Raw genomic sequence first — 18,144 nt, forward strand, 5'->3', positions numbered from 1 at the left:
TCATAGGTTATTTTATTGACTATGTCCAAGATGATTTTGGCCTTGTTTATTTAGGGGATAATGAACCCTATTAGATTGTTAGAGAGGGAAAAGTTAAGATTAAGTTGTAGAAAGGGAATCATTGGCTACTACATGAGGTAAGACATGTTCCAAGGTTGAGTAGGAATTTAATTTTAGTAAGGCAACTCAATGATGAGGGTTGTGTAGTTACTTTTAAAAATAAAAATTGAAAGGTTTCAAAAAGTTCCCTTGTAGTAGCAAAAGGTGTGAAAATAGGCACCTTATATCTTTGTACAGATTATATTGTTCCTTCTACTTTGATTGTTTCAGAGAAAAATTAATGTTCAAGAATAGTTGTTGCAGTTGAGCAAGCAAAACAAATAGTTGTTGTAGATTTTGATACAGTGTTGTGGCACAACAGACTTGAGCACATGAGTGAGAAAGGTATAAAAGTACTTCATTCAAAGAAAGTTGTACCAGGTCTGAAATGTGTTAATATGGATTTCAATGAAAGTTGTGTATATGGAAAACAAAAGATAGTGAATTTTGTGAAGATTGGGAAGGAAAAAAAAAAGTGAGAAATTAGAGCTTGTGCATACAGATGTATGGGGACCAGCTCAGGTATCTTCCCTTGTTGGCTCTCATTATTATGTTACATTTATTGATGATGCAACTAGAAAAGTATGGGTTTATTTCCTTAGACAGAAATCAAATGTATTTCAAACTTCTAAGAAATGGAAATGCTTGGTTGAAATGAGACCAGTGAGAAAGTAAAATATCTCAGATCTGATAATGATGGTGAGTATTGCAGTCATGAATTTGAAAATTATTGCTCCACTAATGGTATTTGTAGACAGAAAACTATTTCAAGGACTCCACAGGAAAATAAAGTGGTTGAACGCATGAACAGGACTATAATGGAGTGTGCATGAAGCTTGAGGTTCCATGCAGAGTTGCCCTTAAACGTGTGGGCAGAGGCTATCAATACTGTTGTATATTTGATTAATAGAGGTCCTTCTACTACTTTGGGCTGTGGTATTCCAAAAGAAGAATGGACCGGTAAGAAGGTGAATTATTCTTTTCTCAAAACCTTCGGTTGTGAAGCATTTGCTTATATAGATTCTAAAAATAGAACCACGCTAGAAGCTAAGTCAAAGAAATGTGTATTTGTTGGATATGGCATTAATGAATTTGGTTATAAGCTTTGGGATTTCGAAAATTGTAAAATTGAAAGAAGATGATTGAGGTAAGAAAAGATTTAAAGCCAGGTTAGTGGTAAAAGGATTTGCACAGAAAAATGGTATTGATTTTGATGAGATATTTACTCCTGTTATTAAAATGACTTCTATTCAAAGTAACGTGAATCGGAATCGTATCGGAATCGGCACGGCCGAATCGAATCGTGAATCGGGGGTGAATCACCGGTGAATCGGCGATGAATTGGCAAATTTGAAAAAACCCTTTAAATGTAAAGATTTTAACAATTTAAGACTTATTTCATGCACCCTTTATTGAATATAACTTAAAAACACTATAACATCATCAAATAGAATCTAACATACATAAACATGAAACATAAAATCCATCACATACGTAACTATGTTATCATTATGTACTAAAATGTAAATTGTATGCTAGCTGAAGTAAATAAAAATCAAATGATCATAATGATTCAAATCATAGAATCAGTAAGATGAAATCATGAAGATCTATAAGACATCAAATCATAAATGTATGTATAAATCTAAGATGAAGATCCATGAAAGTTTGAAACATATGTCTATCAGTGATTCAGTATCACTATCAATATCTATACAGTGTAAACAAAATATAAAAACAAGGCTCCAGCTCAAGCCTCATCATCATCCTCTAGCTCTGCTGCAGCCTCAAACTTAGCCTCTGAGTATCCAGTTTGCCTATGAGAAAGGCGTGTAAGGTAGGTCCTAGAGGACCGCCGAGCCATGTCCCCTACATGGGCAATGGGCTCATGAATAACGTCGCTAGGGCCTGCGTCTGTGCGTGCGCGTGTGCGTCTACCAATGCCTGAACGTGCTCTAGCTGCCTCCTCTGCCCTGGCCACAGCCTCAGCCTCTACATCCACCTGGTCAACCCACGCGCGGTCTTCCTCAGTGAAGACTGGGTCCACGGTCTCTGTGATCCACTCTGATTCTAGATCAATCTCCTCTAGAATGATCGGAGAGGAGTCAGGGCCCAAAATCTGTCTAATCCTAAGACGAAGATTGTAATGAACAAAGATAAGATCATTCAACCTCTGCACTGTCAACCTGTTTCTCCTCTTCGAGTGGATGTGCTCGAACATGGACCAACTGCGCTCACATCCAGAAGCGCTGCTTGGCTGACTCAGAATGCGGATGGCAATTTTTTGAAGGTTTGGGGTTGTGGCCCCAAACATTTGCCACCATCTATCTGAAATAAGGAAAAAACAAAAACAATTAGTCTCATTTACAGATTACAACTCTAAAATTAATGCATTATATAATCAACTTTAAGTTTAGAGTCTAGATTCATGAACATTGAATATATTATTTAATTTTTACCTGGCTGTAGTGTTGTCTGAGCATTTATGGCCATCCTGCCAGAGAAAAGTGGCCCCTCCTTATTGTTGAACTGGTCTAGCTCAACAATCGCAGCAACGCTATTTTCATCGCTACTCAATCTCTGAATCACTGTGTATAAGCCAGTGAGAACCTCCGCATCCGCCTTGAACTCAGGACGGAAACGAAATGTCGGATTCAGATAGTAAGCTGCTGCGTGGATGGGTCGATGGAGCTGATTCTGCCATCTCCTATCGATGATGTCCCAAATAGGGCCATACCTCTCCTGCACTCCTGCATATTGGGCTCTGATGGCCTCCTTGGCCCTATCCATGCCCTCATAAATGTAGCCCATAGAGGGCTTCTCCCCATCAGCAGTTCATAGCAAAGCTACAAGGGGCTCAGTGACCTACATATAAAGTAAAACAAAAAATTTGAGTCAAAACTTAAATATAAAATAATATAACTTAAAGTAAAAGCAAAATACTAAATGTTAAATTGCAATAAATTTACCTTAAGGATTTCTCTAGCAGGTTTCCAAAAACCATCCTCATCAAATATGCAATCCGCCACATCTAACCCTACAGTGGTCATAGCATAGGAAGAGCAAATCCACTCCTGCCCAACAAACATGCTCCTCAATCCATCCCTTGATATCAACAAGGACTGCAAGGTGATGAAATTCGAGGCAAACCTCGTGATACCTGGGCGAGCTAACTCCTTGCCTTTTGTGTACTTCCTCATTGTGCTAAGGACAAATGCATGATTATAAATGAATTTGCATATATTTTTTGCCCTTTCCACACGACTTGACAAACTCAAGTTTGTCAATTTCTTCCAACATGAGGTCAATGCAGTGTGCCGCACAAGGGGACCAAAATATGATGGGGTGCCTCTCTATCAAAAGTTTACCTACAACAATTTTAAGTCAATTAGAAACTCAAATTTCAAAATTCAAATAAATTTATTTTCAAAACTTGCAAAGTTAAAAGTTTACCTACTGCAACATAATTTGCTGCATTATCCGTCACCACCTGGATCACATTTTGTTCTCCCACCTCTGCTATAACTTCCTCAATAGCCTCACATAAATATGTGGCATTTTTCACATGTGCGGAAGCATCAATGGATTTTATGAACATGGTATATCCTACAAGTAACAAAACAACGAATTATAATATTAAATGGATCATTAACGAATTAGCATTCAACAAATCAAAATTTACAATGTATGTAGGAAAGTAGAATGATCAATCACCTCCACAGGATACAAGAAAATTGAGGAGTGTTCTATTCTTCCTATCGGTCCAACCATCAATCATGATGGTGCAACCCTTTGCAATCCATTCCTTTCGGTTCTCCTCGAGGTCAACCCTCATGTCCTCTACCATCTCATCCAGGAGGTATCCGCTCAACTCAGCCTCAGTTGGGGCTTTAAACCCCGGACCACAAATAGCAACCGCATTTATCATATTCTGCCAATAAGGAGCCCTGTCACAAATAAAAGTTTAGATGTCAAAGACTCAAATTATAAAACAAGTAGATATAATTAAAGTTTTACTTTTACTTTTAATTTTAGCTTTAAAGAAAACAAAGAAAAAAGAATCAATTACCTGGCTGCAATAAATGGAATGTTGCAAAAGTACCAAAATTTGCATATCTCCTTTCTGGCAGCATCGTGAATCTCCTTGTTCAAACCCATGCCCTCAAGCATGGGTTGGGAACCAGGAGTAGTGCGGGGCACAAAGTAACTATCCATTCTGTTTTTCCGCACTCTAGGCTGCAATAGGTTCGTGTGGGACTCTGTCTCAGTATGTGACCGATTAGCACTAGCACTAGCACGAGCAGAAGAACTAGGATAAACAGGAGGCCTAGAAGAACCCTCTCCAACACAACCTACGGATGCGGAAGCTGATGCAGATGCAGATGAGGATGCGACTGCGGATGCGGGAACATAGAAGCCAATACCCCTTAACCCTTCAACTTGCATTTTCCTATTTGCTTTGTCTTTTTCAATTTTTTCTAATGCCATTAAGCAAGTGCGTTTTGCCTTAGGAGTTTGGTGAGTGCAAACTGTAACATCATGTCCAGGTATAGCAGCAATGTGGAATTTCAATCTATAAATACCCCCGAAAGTTATTTTTTCTTTACAAAACATGCATTTTGTTTGATATTTGGTTCTTCCAAGAAACCCTTCATTATATTTCCAACATTCATCTTTTTTACCCATTGGAATTTGCGAAAAATGAGAGCAAAGGCTGCTGCAATAAAAAAATTTATGTAAAATATCAAAGTTTGAAGCTAATAAAAATTAGAAAACAACAAACCCTAGCTTGCAACTTAGTAAAAATAAAGAGCATTCAAGATTTACACTAAAATTCTTGAAAACTATAGAAATTTAACAAAAAATGCATAATACACTAAAAATTTAACAAAAATTGCATAATACACTAACATGCAAGAAAAAAAATAAGCACTTACCTCTTGCAAATGAGTTGAGGAGTGTTGATATTGGCTCCTTAATGCTCCCAAAGCAATTGATGGGCTCTCCAAATGGCCTGCTGATCTCTTTGGTGCTCCTCCTTCTTGCCGGTTGGAAACCTATGGTTTTTCTTTTCTCTTCTTCTCTCTCACTTTTCCTCTCTTCTACTCATGCTTCACAAATAGAAGGCCCTTTAGGGTTATAACAAAGAGAATAGGTCAAAAACAAAGTGAAAAAAACAAGTGATTTTTTTTTAAATTTCAACTTCCCTTTTTACATGCCGCGGGCGATTCATAGCGGATTTTTTAAGGCGATTTTGGCGATTTTTACATGAATCGCCTGAATCGGCGATTCAGGTGATTCATGGCCCAGAAATCGGTGATACCGATTCACGATTCAAAAAAAACGGGCAGGATGAATCGGGTCACGGAATCACCGATTCAGGCGATTTTTGGGCGATTCTCGTTACTATGCTTCTATTTGCACTGTTTTAAGTATTGTGGCTACTAAAGATTTGCATTTTGAGCAGCTTGATGTTAAAACAACGTTCCTTCATGGTGATTTGGATGAAGAGATATATATGGCACAGCTATAGGGATTTGAGGTCAAAGGTAAGGAGAACTTAGTGTGCAGATTGAAGAAAAGTTTATATGGCTTGAACCAAGCACCTTGGCAGTTGTATCTGAAATTTGATGGTTTTATGCATGGATATAGGAGATGTCATTCAGATCATTGTGTTTATTTTAAGAGGTTGGATGATAGCAACTACATTATTTTATGTTTATATGTTGATATGCTCGTAGCTAGGTCTAATGAACAGTTAGCACATGCATTTGCTATAAAGGATTTGGGGGCAACAAAACAAATCCTTGGTATGAAGATTTGTGGAGATAAGAAAAACGAGAAATTGACATTATCTCAGGCTGATTATATTGCAAAGGTGTTGCAACGTTTCTCTATAGAGAATGCTAAAGCTGTCAACACACCTTTCCCTGGTCATTTGAAGTTGACTAAGGAGATGTGTCCCGAGACACAAAAAGAAGAGGATAAGATGTTTAAGGTACCTTATGCTTCAGCTATAGGAAGCTTGATGTATGCTATGCTATGTACAAGGCTAAATGTTGCACATGCAGTGGGAGTTGTTAGCAGGTATATGAGTATCAAGGAATTGAGCATTGGAATGCAGTTAAATGGATTCTCAGATATTTGAGACGTACATCTAGTAAATGTTTACACTCTGGGGGCTCTACTACTGATTTACAAGGCTATGTTGACTCAGATTTGGTAAAAGATATTGATACTAGGCGGAGTACTACAAGTTATGTATTTATTGTTGGTGGGGTAGCAGTGAGTTGGGTTTCTAGGTTGTAGAAAGTTAATGCTTTATCCACTACAGAGGCAGAGTATTTTGTTGCTACAAAGGCAACCAAAGAGATGATATGGCTTCAATTCTTCATGGAAGAATTGGGACACCCACAGAGGGATAATTATTTGTTTACAGATAGTCAGAGTGTCATTCATCTTGCAGATAATTCAACTCTCCATTCAAAGACAAAATACATTCAATTGCGGTACCATTTCATTTGGTCAATTTTGGATGATGTACAGTTAAAGCTGGACAAGATACATACAGATGGCAATCCAGCGGATATGTTTACAAAGGTAATGACAAGGGAGAAGCTGAATTCCTCTTCAACTTTGGTTAGTCTTCTCGACTGAACAGAATAAAAGAATAGCAGAGTCCAGAGTGGTTTGATATATTCCAGTGGGACCTACAGGTTTAGCAATACTATGATCAGTCTCCAAGTGGGAGGTTATTGGTGTGGAGTCTGATCAATCTCCGAGTGGGAGATTGTTGTGATGTCGAGCCTAATTAGACTCGAAAGTTTATTTGGTGCGGTTTTCTCCCCATATTATTTCTATGGGGATTTGGGGGCAAGACGAGGTCAAAGGGTAGTGCCCCAGGTGCGCTCTCTGTCGCAATACAAGGTGCGGTTGCAGGGATTTTTCCAAAGTCAAAAATGCCCTTATATTATAAAAGGCATCGACTGCTATTTTTCCTATTGGACAACTTATTCCAACCCAAATTTTGTAAGCGACAAAAGCTTGTATAAAAAAGGCTTATAGGGATTTCATAATGTAATGGTGATATTGTAGCTTCTTGCAATGGTATTGAGCTGTAAGGGATTGTGGATTGTAATCACTGGATAATAATAATATTGAACTTCTTGTTGGTGGACGTAGCCCAGGGGTTGGGTGAACCAAGTTAAATTTTGGTGTCTTGTGTTCTCTTTTATGCGATCTACTATTTTCTAGTATTGGTTATATTTGCATGTAACTGTTATATCTATCTGAGGTTAATCCTAACAGATCCCTTATCTGATATTCTTTGCTACCTTTCTCAACCAAGCAGATTCCTTGATGAAGTTTTCAAATGTCTCTTTAATTGTGATTACTACACTATACCACCAAAGGAAGTCATATACATTCCCTTCACCAAAAACTCCGCCATCAATCAATGTCTGCTCAAAAGCCTCCATCTTTTATATATCCGATATCGCCTCGTCTTGACAATATGCTCATCCTCCCATGAATCATCTATGCATTGAATCCTAGAGTACAGCTAGAGCCCTACTATAAAGTTGCACCAATTCTTCTCCATGCTTATATGCCTCCTTTTGAATTCCCTTCACCCAAACTTCTACATCCAGAGAAGTTTGTTTGATTCTGTCAATATCATACACTACCTCAACTGCGTAATGTCCCTTTTTTGGTGAGTCTATGCAGTTGTTGGAGTTAGCTCATCATAGCAACCCTCATGGGCTAACAGGGTGTTTTGGGGGGTCCCAATTGAAAATTTACTATTTTTAGTAAGTCTATTTCTGGCAGTTGCTATTTTTGGCAGTGCAGTGGGTGGCTCTTGCAGTTGGTCGTCACCTGCAATTGATCAAATTAATAATTGCTTGAGCTCTTATTTAGTTATTTTTCATTGAGTTGCATTATTATAATAATGTCTATATTATTATAATAATGACTTTAAGTGATATTTCTAAAAAGCAAGTTAGAAAGTGTCTAGTGTTGAGATCTTTTGGGAAACTTCCACGATTTCTAAAGTGGAGTTCTATGGAAACTTCTACCAATGAGAGCTTATAAATAAGAGCTCATTTCATTGGGAGAAGCATGCTTGAAGATATATTTGCTTTTGCTGCCTTTGTGGCTTTTTCATGGGTTCCCAACTAAATGCTCTTGCTGTTGTATAAGGGTTTGGAATTGCCTTTTGCAATTTGGTTGCTGACGTATAGCTAAGTTGTCCAACTTCTCTTCTGTTCGGCACTGTAACTGAGAAGTGCTTTTTTGACTGCTGAAGTATAGTGGATTCTCTGAGTTTTTTGGTTTGAAGTCTCTACTAAGGTATACCGACTTCACTGGGTAAATCTCTTGACTGTGTTTTCTGTAATTGGGAGATATTGTTGTTGCTGATAAACATTACTTTGATGAGAACTTTAAGATCTGTATTTCTGAGAATTCTTGAGTTTACTGTTGATTAGAAGACAGTGATTTGTTGGAGTCAGCATTTACATTTCAGTTTCAATTGAGTAGTTTGATCAATTGGAATTCATTGTTAGAATTTGATGTCTAGCATCTGGTGGTAGTGTGAGTCTTTTCATTGCCAAACGATCTCATTTATATGTAGTATTGAGGCATCTAAACATTCTGATATTAGGCACTGTGGTTCTATGTGTTGGCCATTGAGATTATTGTTGCTTGGTGTTCATTAAATCTGCATATACAGGCGTCTAGTTGGAGGGTTTGAATTGCATATTGAAGGGCTAATATTCATGTGTGGTAGGGCAATTTTACTACTATTTTTAAACACATCTTGGGCGGCATATTAAACCCTATCGGGTGCATGATTAATTCGTTATAGCTAGAATTTGATTTGCAAATCGATTGGGAGTTTTGTGGCCCCATTATATTGCTAAGAGTGACGCCTTGGGTAATTATCTGCTAGATGTCCAAGGTGATAATCGGTTTGAATGGTGTTCAAGCTAGCAGGACCAAGCACGAAGATTGGTATCTAAATTCTCCAACGCATAGACTGTGGGATCTGCGACGTCATTTCCTAGCCACACATAGCTATCAGTCGGACCTGTTAATGTCTTTGACTAGCATTAGAACTTCTCCAAGGTTATGCTACGTTGAGGAATGGTCCTTGTCATAAAGCATGGTCTCCCCCTTCCAACCAGCAGAAGCAATGGTTATGGACTGTGAAATTAACCGGGTTTCACTATTGTTTTAAGTTGGGAATTCAGTTATGAATAATGTATGAGATTTTGTCTTTCCCTTCTTTAATAAATTACATGTGATGTTGGAAGGCAAATTGTTAGAATTGCATTATGTTTTGTACACACCATATCTACTGAAATTCAAATAAAATCAAGAACTTTGTTCCTTTTTACTTGTAATTCTATTGGAGCCTACTTTGAGTCTTTATAGTGGTATCAAAGCAGTTTTCTGCCAGCCTGCAGGAATTGGGCTCAGTATTTGATTTGGTATTTCTATCATGGTCGATGATAGGAGGTTTGTGTCGAGTATGCCCTACACCTGAAGAGGACGTACTTCTCCACCTATGGAAGGTGATATAGTTTGGTTCTGTTGGTAGTCCAGATAGTTCAGGCGGGTCCGGAGTTAGAGATGTTGATGTTGATAGAGAGGCTATGCAAACATTTAGGAACCTAGCAGCCGGACAACAACAAAGGACAGGTGTACTTCAGTAGTTGTCTAATACTTTGCAGTAAATAGCACTCCCTCGAGGACGGAGTAGGGAGAGAACTCAGGATGTTTCTATTGGTTCTCATTGATCTCGAGTCGAGGATAGAACCCGAGATGGTGATAGGTACAGAGATGTAAATCGGATTCGAGTTGAGGATCGTGGTGGATTAGCTGACAGAGCTAACATATATACTGGCACTCATGATAGGCCGCAGAGGCTCACGTTTCTGAGACCTGAGGTGGATACGATCAGTATTGAGTCTGAGGCCACTCCTTTTGTTGATGACATGCTGGTGCACTTTACGGAGTAGGATGCTTTATCACAAGCTATTAAAGATCATTTGAATTTTGATAGGTTTTTGACTCAGAAACAGGAGCATTCCAAAGCAAGGTTGGGACCTAAGAGACAGCGACCTCGATAGACTGAGTTACAGCAAGTTGCCAGTAAGATGTCATTGGAGCACTTTGATGGGATTGGGAGAGTTACAGCTTGAGCTTGGATTCATAAGCTCGACACATATTTGGCTTTGCGTCGTATGTCTGAAGAGGATGCTATCAGATTTGGAGTGTTGTATCTGGACGGAGCTGCCCATCACTGGTGGTATCATGGGTTGGTTTCTTTGAGACATGATTAGATCACTTCCTACCAGGAGTTTGTGGATCGCCTGATCGAGAGATTTGATAGGAAGGATCTAGAGGTTTACTTCCGTGAGTTAGCTCAACTGAAGCAGTATGGGGGATTGGAGAGCTATGTCAATGAGTTCCGGAGGCTTTCAGTCATAGTTTATGATATTTTGGAGCGCAGACGAGTGATGATATTCATGGAGGGATTGACTGAGCCACTCCGTGGATGGGTGTAGTCCCTAGACCCATCTTCTCTCCAGGTAGCGATGACGAAGGCACGAGACTTGGAGTCCTCTTCTTGAAGCAAGGTTGCTTTGAAATCTTCTGCTCTTTCAGCCAATGATGAGCCCCCACCAGTTGTAGGGGACAAGGGTAAGTCAATGGAGAGATCAGGTGACATTCATAGAGAGGATTTGAGGCGGCGTCAGATTTGCTATTGGTGCAAGGGGCCTTTCTCTAAAGGTCATACTTATGTGTTGAGGCCAAAGGGAGCACCGAATTTTGGTATGTGGGTTTACACTGATGAGATTGAGGATGAGTCATTACAGCAGCATGAGGATGTCGATGACGGTGATCATACTGATGACAGAGTTTATACTGTGATGAACATTTATAGTTTGGTATTTGACTCACATGTCTAGGATTTGCACCAAGTAAAAAGTTGGTCTGAGCCTAAGTTGTATTGTCTACAGAATGATGGGATAGCCACAATGAAGGAAAGTGTGTTGAGATCTCCTAGGGATTTGTCTGTTAGTGTTGTTCCAACTTTTACATCACCAGCACGAGTAATTGGTGCTATATTGCAGGTCATGTAATTGGGTCTAATGATGGTATCGGCATTCAGTTGGTTCAGTGAGGACATGGACATCGCTTGCTTCTTGTGGGATCCCGGTGGAGGCTTTTGCACGATGCCAGATTGCTTGAGGACAAGCAATCTCGGGGAGGGAGGACTGTAATGTCCCCATTTTTGGCGAGTCTATGCAATTGTTGGAGTTAGCTCATCATAGCAACCCTAGTGGGTTGATAGAGTGTTTTGAGGGTCCCAGTTGAGAACTTACTATTTTTAATAAGTCTATTTCTGTCAGATTCTATTTTTGGCAGTGCAGTGGGTGGCTCTGGCATTTGGTCATCACCTACAATTGATCCGGTTAATAATTGCTTGAGCTCTTATTTAGTTATTTTTCATTGAGTTGCATTATTATAATAATGTCTATATTATTATAATAATGGCTTTAAGTGATATTTCTAAAAAGCAAGTTGGAAAGTTTCTAGTGTTGAGATCTTTTGGGAAAGTTCCACCATTTTTGAAGTGGAGTTTTATGGAAACTTCTACCAACGAAAGCTTACAAATAAGAGCTCATTTCATTGGAAAAAGCATGCTTGAAGATATATTTGCTTTTGTTGCCTTTGTGGCTTTTTCCTGGGTTCTCAACTGAATACCCTTGCTGTTGTATAGGGTTTGGAATTTCTTTTTGCAATTTAGCTAATAAGGTATAGCAAGTTGTCCAACTTCTCTTTTGTTCATCACTGTAGCCGAGAAGTGCTTTTTCCACTGCTGAAGTATAGTGGATTCTCTAAGTTTTTTGGTTTGAGGTCTCTGCTAAGGTATAGTGGCTTCACTGGGTAAATCTCCTGACTGTGTTTTCAGTAACTGGGAGATATTGTTGTTGCTGAGAAACATTACATTTCTGAGAATTCTTGAGTTTACTGTTGATTAGAAGACTGTGATCTGTTGGAGTCAGCATTTACATTTCAGTTGCAATTGAGTATTTTGATCAATTGGAATTCATTGTCAGAATTTGAGGTCTAGTGTCTGGTGGCAGCGTGAGTCTTTTCATTGCCAAACAATCTCATTTATATGCAGAATTGAGGCATCTAAACATTCTGATATTAGGCACTGTGGTTGTATGTGCTGGCCATTGAGATTACTGTTGCTTGGCATTCATTAAATCTGCATATACAGGCGTCTAGTTGAAGGGTTTGAATTGCATATTGAAGGGCTAATATTCATGTGTGGCAAGGCAATTTTAGTACTGTTTTTAAACACATCTTGGTCGGCATATTAAACTCTATCGGGTGCATGATTAATTCGTTATAGCTGGAATTCAATTTGCAAATTGATTGGGAGTTTTGTGGCCCCGTTATACTGCTGAGAGCGACACCTTGGGTTATTATCTGCTAGATGTCCAAGGTGATAATCGGTTTGAATGGTGTTTAAGCCAGCAGGACCAAGCACGAAGACTGATATCTAAATTCCCCAACGCATAGACTGTGGGATCTGCAACATCATTTCCTGGCCGCACATAGCTATCAGTCGGACCTGTTAATGTCTTTGACTGGCGTTAGAACTTCTCCAAGGTTATGCTGCGTTGAGGAATGGTCCTTGTCATAAAGCGTGGTCTCCCCCTTTCAACCAGCAGAAGCAATGGTTATGGACTGCAAAATTAACCAGGTTTCACTGTTGTTTTAAGTTGGGAATTCAGTTATGAATAATGTATGAGATTTTGTCTTTCCCTTCTTTAATAAATTACATGTGATGTTGGAAGGCAAATTGTTAGAATTGCATTATGTTTTGTACACACCATATCTACTGAAATTCGAATAAAATCAAGAACTTTGTTCCTTGTTACTTGTAATTCTATTGGAGCCTACTTTGAATCTTTACAAACTGAAACACCCGTAGGCTTAGTTACCAGTTTGAGTTTGATTCGAAGTTCGAGTTCAGAGAACTGGTTTCCGGTATGGCAATATTTTAGAAAGGGGTTTGGATTCGTTCATACAAAAACACGTAAAAATTATTTAAAAAATTATATATATACATATTTATGAAGCCTAGAAGCAAAGTGTAGGTATGGTTTTTCAGATGGAATTTATAATGTCAATCTATTTAATGTTTAGCCATTCATCTAGCCTCTAGTAGAACCTAAGAGTTTCAAATCTCCACTTGCATTCTACTTATAGAATGTGCACTCTTGGGTTTTTAACCCAGTTCATAAATGTGAAAAGCGCATTCTAATACCAAATTACTAAAGTAGAAATTGATAGAGAAGAACTTGTGGCACTCTTTTTTGTACATGTTAGTTTTTAGGTAGAATTTCTTGTGCTAGAAGGTATGGTCTTTTTGTATTTGTCGTGGCTAGCTAAGGTAATGAACATGCCCAAGTTGAGTAGACTCAAAGAAGCTAGAAGCCAATAAAAATTATCTAAATGAGCTTTGTTCAAGTTGTCTGCAAACCAGCATTGCTCCAGCTTTCTACAAGTAGCCTTCTCAATTACCAAAATTAGAATACTGCACAAAATTTCGAACCAGGTTTGAATTGTACCCAAACTAGGTACTGATTCAAACCCTAGTCTAGTCCAGGGGCAAAAGGACAAACTAGGGTAACTAAGCCCCCAAGAGCAACAAAAGACAGACCTTCCTTCACTAGACAAGACAAGTTGTTTATGTACTCACACAAGACCTTGATTTCCCTCTTTTGCTTCTGAGACCTTTCTTCTCGCTTCTTCATTTTATCCTTCATAGCCTGTGTGGAATCATCAAAGTCCTCCATAACTTGTTCATGAATGGCATGACCTAGATCAACCTTTGTAACATGGTACTTATCTGGAGTTGTTTGATCCTTGGTCTTCTCGACTGTGGGATTTGCAATTTGCAGAATCCTAGATCCGGATTCTCCCCTTATGATCGTTGTGAACTTTTTATCTTTTCTCTTCTCTTCAAATTTGTTGAACTGGTTCAGAATTTCTCACTGTTTAATTGTTGGGTCAACTTCTTTCTCTTGACTCCTCTAAATTCTTTGTCCTAACCATTCTAGTATAGAAGGCATTTTGATCACCCTACACTGACAATTGATCTCTCCCTTGCACTGCTCTAATATTGCTTTCTTCCAGCCTCTAGTACAAGAATCCCTTCCTCCTCTTGACGATCCTCAGCTTCTATTATGTCTCTCTCCAAGATTGGAACAAGACTTTCCTCTATGGCAATATCCTGATCTCTACTTCTTCCTTGTGCAGATTTCTCATAAGCACTGATACTCAATCTGCCTTGTATCATCTTTGTCAAGTTATCCTCTTGTTCCATTCTTCTTCTACTTGTCTCCACTTCTTGTCTAGTGAAATTTTTTATCTCTTGTACACTTGGAGTGAGGCTAGGTGAGGAGGGGACATTTTTGGACCTTTGCCTCTTTTATTGAGGTTCCTCAATGTGAATATCTAGCCTACTCCTTGGCTACATTTCTTGAGCTACACCTTTTCCTTTTCTACGCTATGCACTTCCAAATGTAGTTTTCTTTCTTCTATTCTTCCTCTCGATAGTTTCCTTGGTCTCTCATCCTTGAATGGTTGATGACCCATCAATTGATATGTAATGCCATCCCTCAACATGGCTAGCTTGTCCATTTGACGATCAACCCACCACTTTGTAAAGTCCAAGACTAGTTTAGACGATACATTAATATCTATAATCACCTTCCTTTGCCGGTCATAACGATGAACAACTTTCCCTTTCTAGATTGTATCATTTTTGCATCATATTTGGATCTTCCTCTGTTTGATCAAGTACCTAGAATATCTTGCATTCAGCGGCTATCTAGAATGCATTCTTTTGCTAATTTCATTCTCTTATGTAGCATTTGCCCATAAGTATTCAAGGTGCATTCTATGTTGATATTTTGCTCTTGCCATTGCTTTGATTTTGTTATAGGGATCAAAATAAGGTCATCCTAGATAAAGTGGTAGATGGAAGAAATAAAGTTCATTTGATGATCTCTCAGTTGCCTTCCAACATGGGCACACCTCTTCTTTGTCTTCTCCCATGGAAATTGGGAAATCCAATCCCACCTTTTTTCCTTTCTAAATTTTGTCATAAACAGTAAGTTGTTGAGTGAGTTCCAATAGGACTGTCTTATCTATTGGGTACCTTGGGAGCTTGAATAGCTACAAAGAAAATCCTTGAACTCCTATGTAAGAAAAAGTGGGAAACTAAATGAACCAAGCTCCATACTCCACCAACTTCATTGCCCCAACAAATAATCTCATATACAATCTCCTTCGTAGAGTCTTGACAATGCGCATTACAAATGCATCATTAACTCTAACATAATCATCCTTGGCAAGCAAATGCAACTGGGGGTACCATTCATGAACTTTTAACTGCTAAGTCCCACTCTTAATTGGTCCTTTACATGTCAATCCATCATACTTCATCATATGAGCTAGCGTGTTGATGACATAAGAGCTCATAAAGAATTTTCTCGATTGGTCCAAATTCATCAATTGTTCATTCAAGTTATCACTAATAAGTCAAGCCCAATCTACCTTGTTAAGTTTTGCAAGCACTTGCTTGATGAAGTATCACATCCACGCTTCAAACCGACAGGACTAAGGTATCCCAAAAATCATGTTGAGAATCATGACTAACTCACTATACACTCGTTACAAGTTGAGCCATAACAACTCCTTGGGTAATATGGAATGGTGATATTTGTTTCTCTTTAAACACTTACTCTTGATGATCTCTTCACAGAACCAAGTCCCGAAAATATAGACCCAAAGTGCTTGCTCATGTCTTTGTCACCATTCTCGAGCTCGAGGGTGTACCAAATGCTTTCGATGTGGCTAGTTGAGATAGATTTGCAAGTGTGTTTCCATCTGAGTCTTTAATTGTCCTCTCTTCAGGCTGTAATGCTTTGCACATTCCACAATTAATTTAAGATGTTGAAAGGCTAGAGGGAAGCCAGTTGCAACAACAATCCCACTATTCCCAAATCGAGTGGCCAAATGCGTTGGTTGATGGTTTGTCCCCACACATTCTTTAGATGAACTCAATCATATCAAGGCCACTAACATTAGTCTCCAATTTCTACCCACTTTGAGATTATTTTGGATTCAAGGTAGATGCCTCTTTTCTCATTCTTTATCATGCCCTCTAGTTTCATTTGTTCCCCTGGGTTATGTTGTTTCTCCTTCTTGCAAAACAGAATAAGGCATACATAAGAGCATGCAAGAAAGAAAAAAACAGAAACAATTCTCCAAAAGGAGAAAATTTTGGAAAGTTTGTCAAGAATCCTTCATAATATGTCTATCTCTTTCTTCCCAAAAGTCTATGCCTTTTTGCTTACTTATAAAGTTCCTTCCAAATTTCACAATTTCCCTGGAATCTTTCATGATTTTTCAAGAAAAAAAAAAAATTCTCTCCTTGACAACACCTTTTGAGTAATTTCATATTCCTCCAAAAGTTTTTTCATAATCCCTTTCACAAGCGCTCTAAACTTCAACTCTTCCTTCTCAATTTGCTCTTCGAACCTATGTGAAAATGAAATAAGGGTTATATAAACCCTTGATGCAACACCTACTAGGTTGGAGGGTCTAAAAACAAACTATCCAGCCAAGCTACTAGTTAACCAGAACGCAAACACAACACAACATAGATTCAACAGAAACCCAACTCTTTATTCATCAACAACTAATTACATGCAATGTGTTAGGCTATAAGACCTTCCCAGTTATGGCCAAATACATAAGCAACTATAGTAACAACCAACAAGATCTCACATGATCCAAACAAACCCTACCTAGCCCAGATTTGTACCTAGCCCAAATCTGTAACACCACAACATCTGGTTAAAATCACAAGAAGAATCTAGACTTGTGCTTGCAAGCCACCAAGCAACCTTCTTGTTTCCCAAGCCTATGCTTAGCTACTAGCTCTGCTAAACTTCCCTCCTCTTAGCTATTCCTACTCTAGTTGCCTCCCTACAACACTACCCAAGCCCTTCTTTTATACTACATGGCCACAAGTCGGCCTTTTACAAATAGAAGACTCTAGAACTCAAGACAAGCATAATATGCCTTAAGTCAGCTTACAACAATCATTAAATACACCTAGGAGAAAGAACTAAGACCAGAAATAGGTACTCACACATCCCACGATTGATACACATCACGATCAAATGAAACACAAATTAAATGCACAACTCGGCTGGTCAAACAATCAAGAACACCGAGTTGGTGACCAAGAACACCAAGCAACAACAAAAACAACCAAGTATGCCAAGTACACACCAAGCAAGTATCAACAAGATCACCAAGTCAATTTAGTCACCGAGCTCGTCGATGAAACCATATTTTCCAACTGAGAACCACCAAGTGACTGAGCATCACCAACCTTCAACCGAGTTCACCATCTCCAAGATCAAAAGCCTTCCAATATACAGGATTGCCAACTACCCCAGGATACTCCTGCAACAGCCCTGCCCATGGAAAACCGCCATAATGACCACAAGCTAAACTTAGTCAATTGCTTTACTTGGCCTCCAAGATTCCATTTTGAAGAGATTTTCTACCACTTGTCACCACTTGTCTATTGTTTTCTGAAAGTTGTCATTTTAACCCAATTTACTTCATTGTGAACTTTTATTCTCTTTGCATTGCTTTTTGGAAATTTTGATTTAAATATTAGTTATTAAGGAGAAATCACAATAAATCATTAATTATTTCAGCAAAAAACACTTTTATTCCCTTTTCCAAATTTTATCCAAGATTTTTCTGAGTTAATCAATCTTGCACCTTTTTTCTTTTTAGATATTTTGAAATTCAAAATTATTAAATATTAATAAAACTTAATATCCAATTAATTCGGTTTGTAATTGATTTATTCCAATATTTATGCTTATGATTAATTCCCAAATTTTGTGGGAATTTTCCAAATTT

General features: G+C 38.5%; 1 protein-coding gene across 4 annotated transcripts in view; it reads right to left on the reverse strand.

The window, feature by feature from the left end:
- The window catches only part of LOC149570946 (uncharacterized), a 93,734-nt gene that overhangs the window by 23,334 nt on the left and 52,256 nt on the right, over positions 1-18,144 (reverse strand). Inside the window, exon 8 of one of the 4 annotated variants that reach the window (XM_089812501.1) lies at positions 3,865-4,046. The exons of 2 other annotated variants lie outside the window; for them this stretch is intronic. In XM_089812501.1, coding sequence (XP_089668627.1) covers positions 3,990-4,046 — 57 coding nt within the window. In that variant the 3' untranslated portion in view covers positions 3,865-3,989. Of the gene's footprint in view, positions 1-3,864; positions 4,047-5,089; positions 5,211-18,144 lie in introns of those variants that run through there. One more of the 4 variants, XM_089812502.1, reaches the window with a different exon arrangement.

Source organism: Cupressus sempervirens, chromosome 2 (genome assembly GCF_028749045.1).
Source record: "Cupressus sempervirens isolate cs-2001-9-10 chromosome 2, ASM2874904v1, whole genome shotgun sequence".
In the NCBI taxonomy this organism is placed as follows: Eukaryota; Viridiplantae; Streptophyta; class Pinopsida; order Cupressales; family Cupressaceae; genus Cupressus; species Cupressus sempervirens.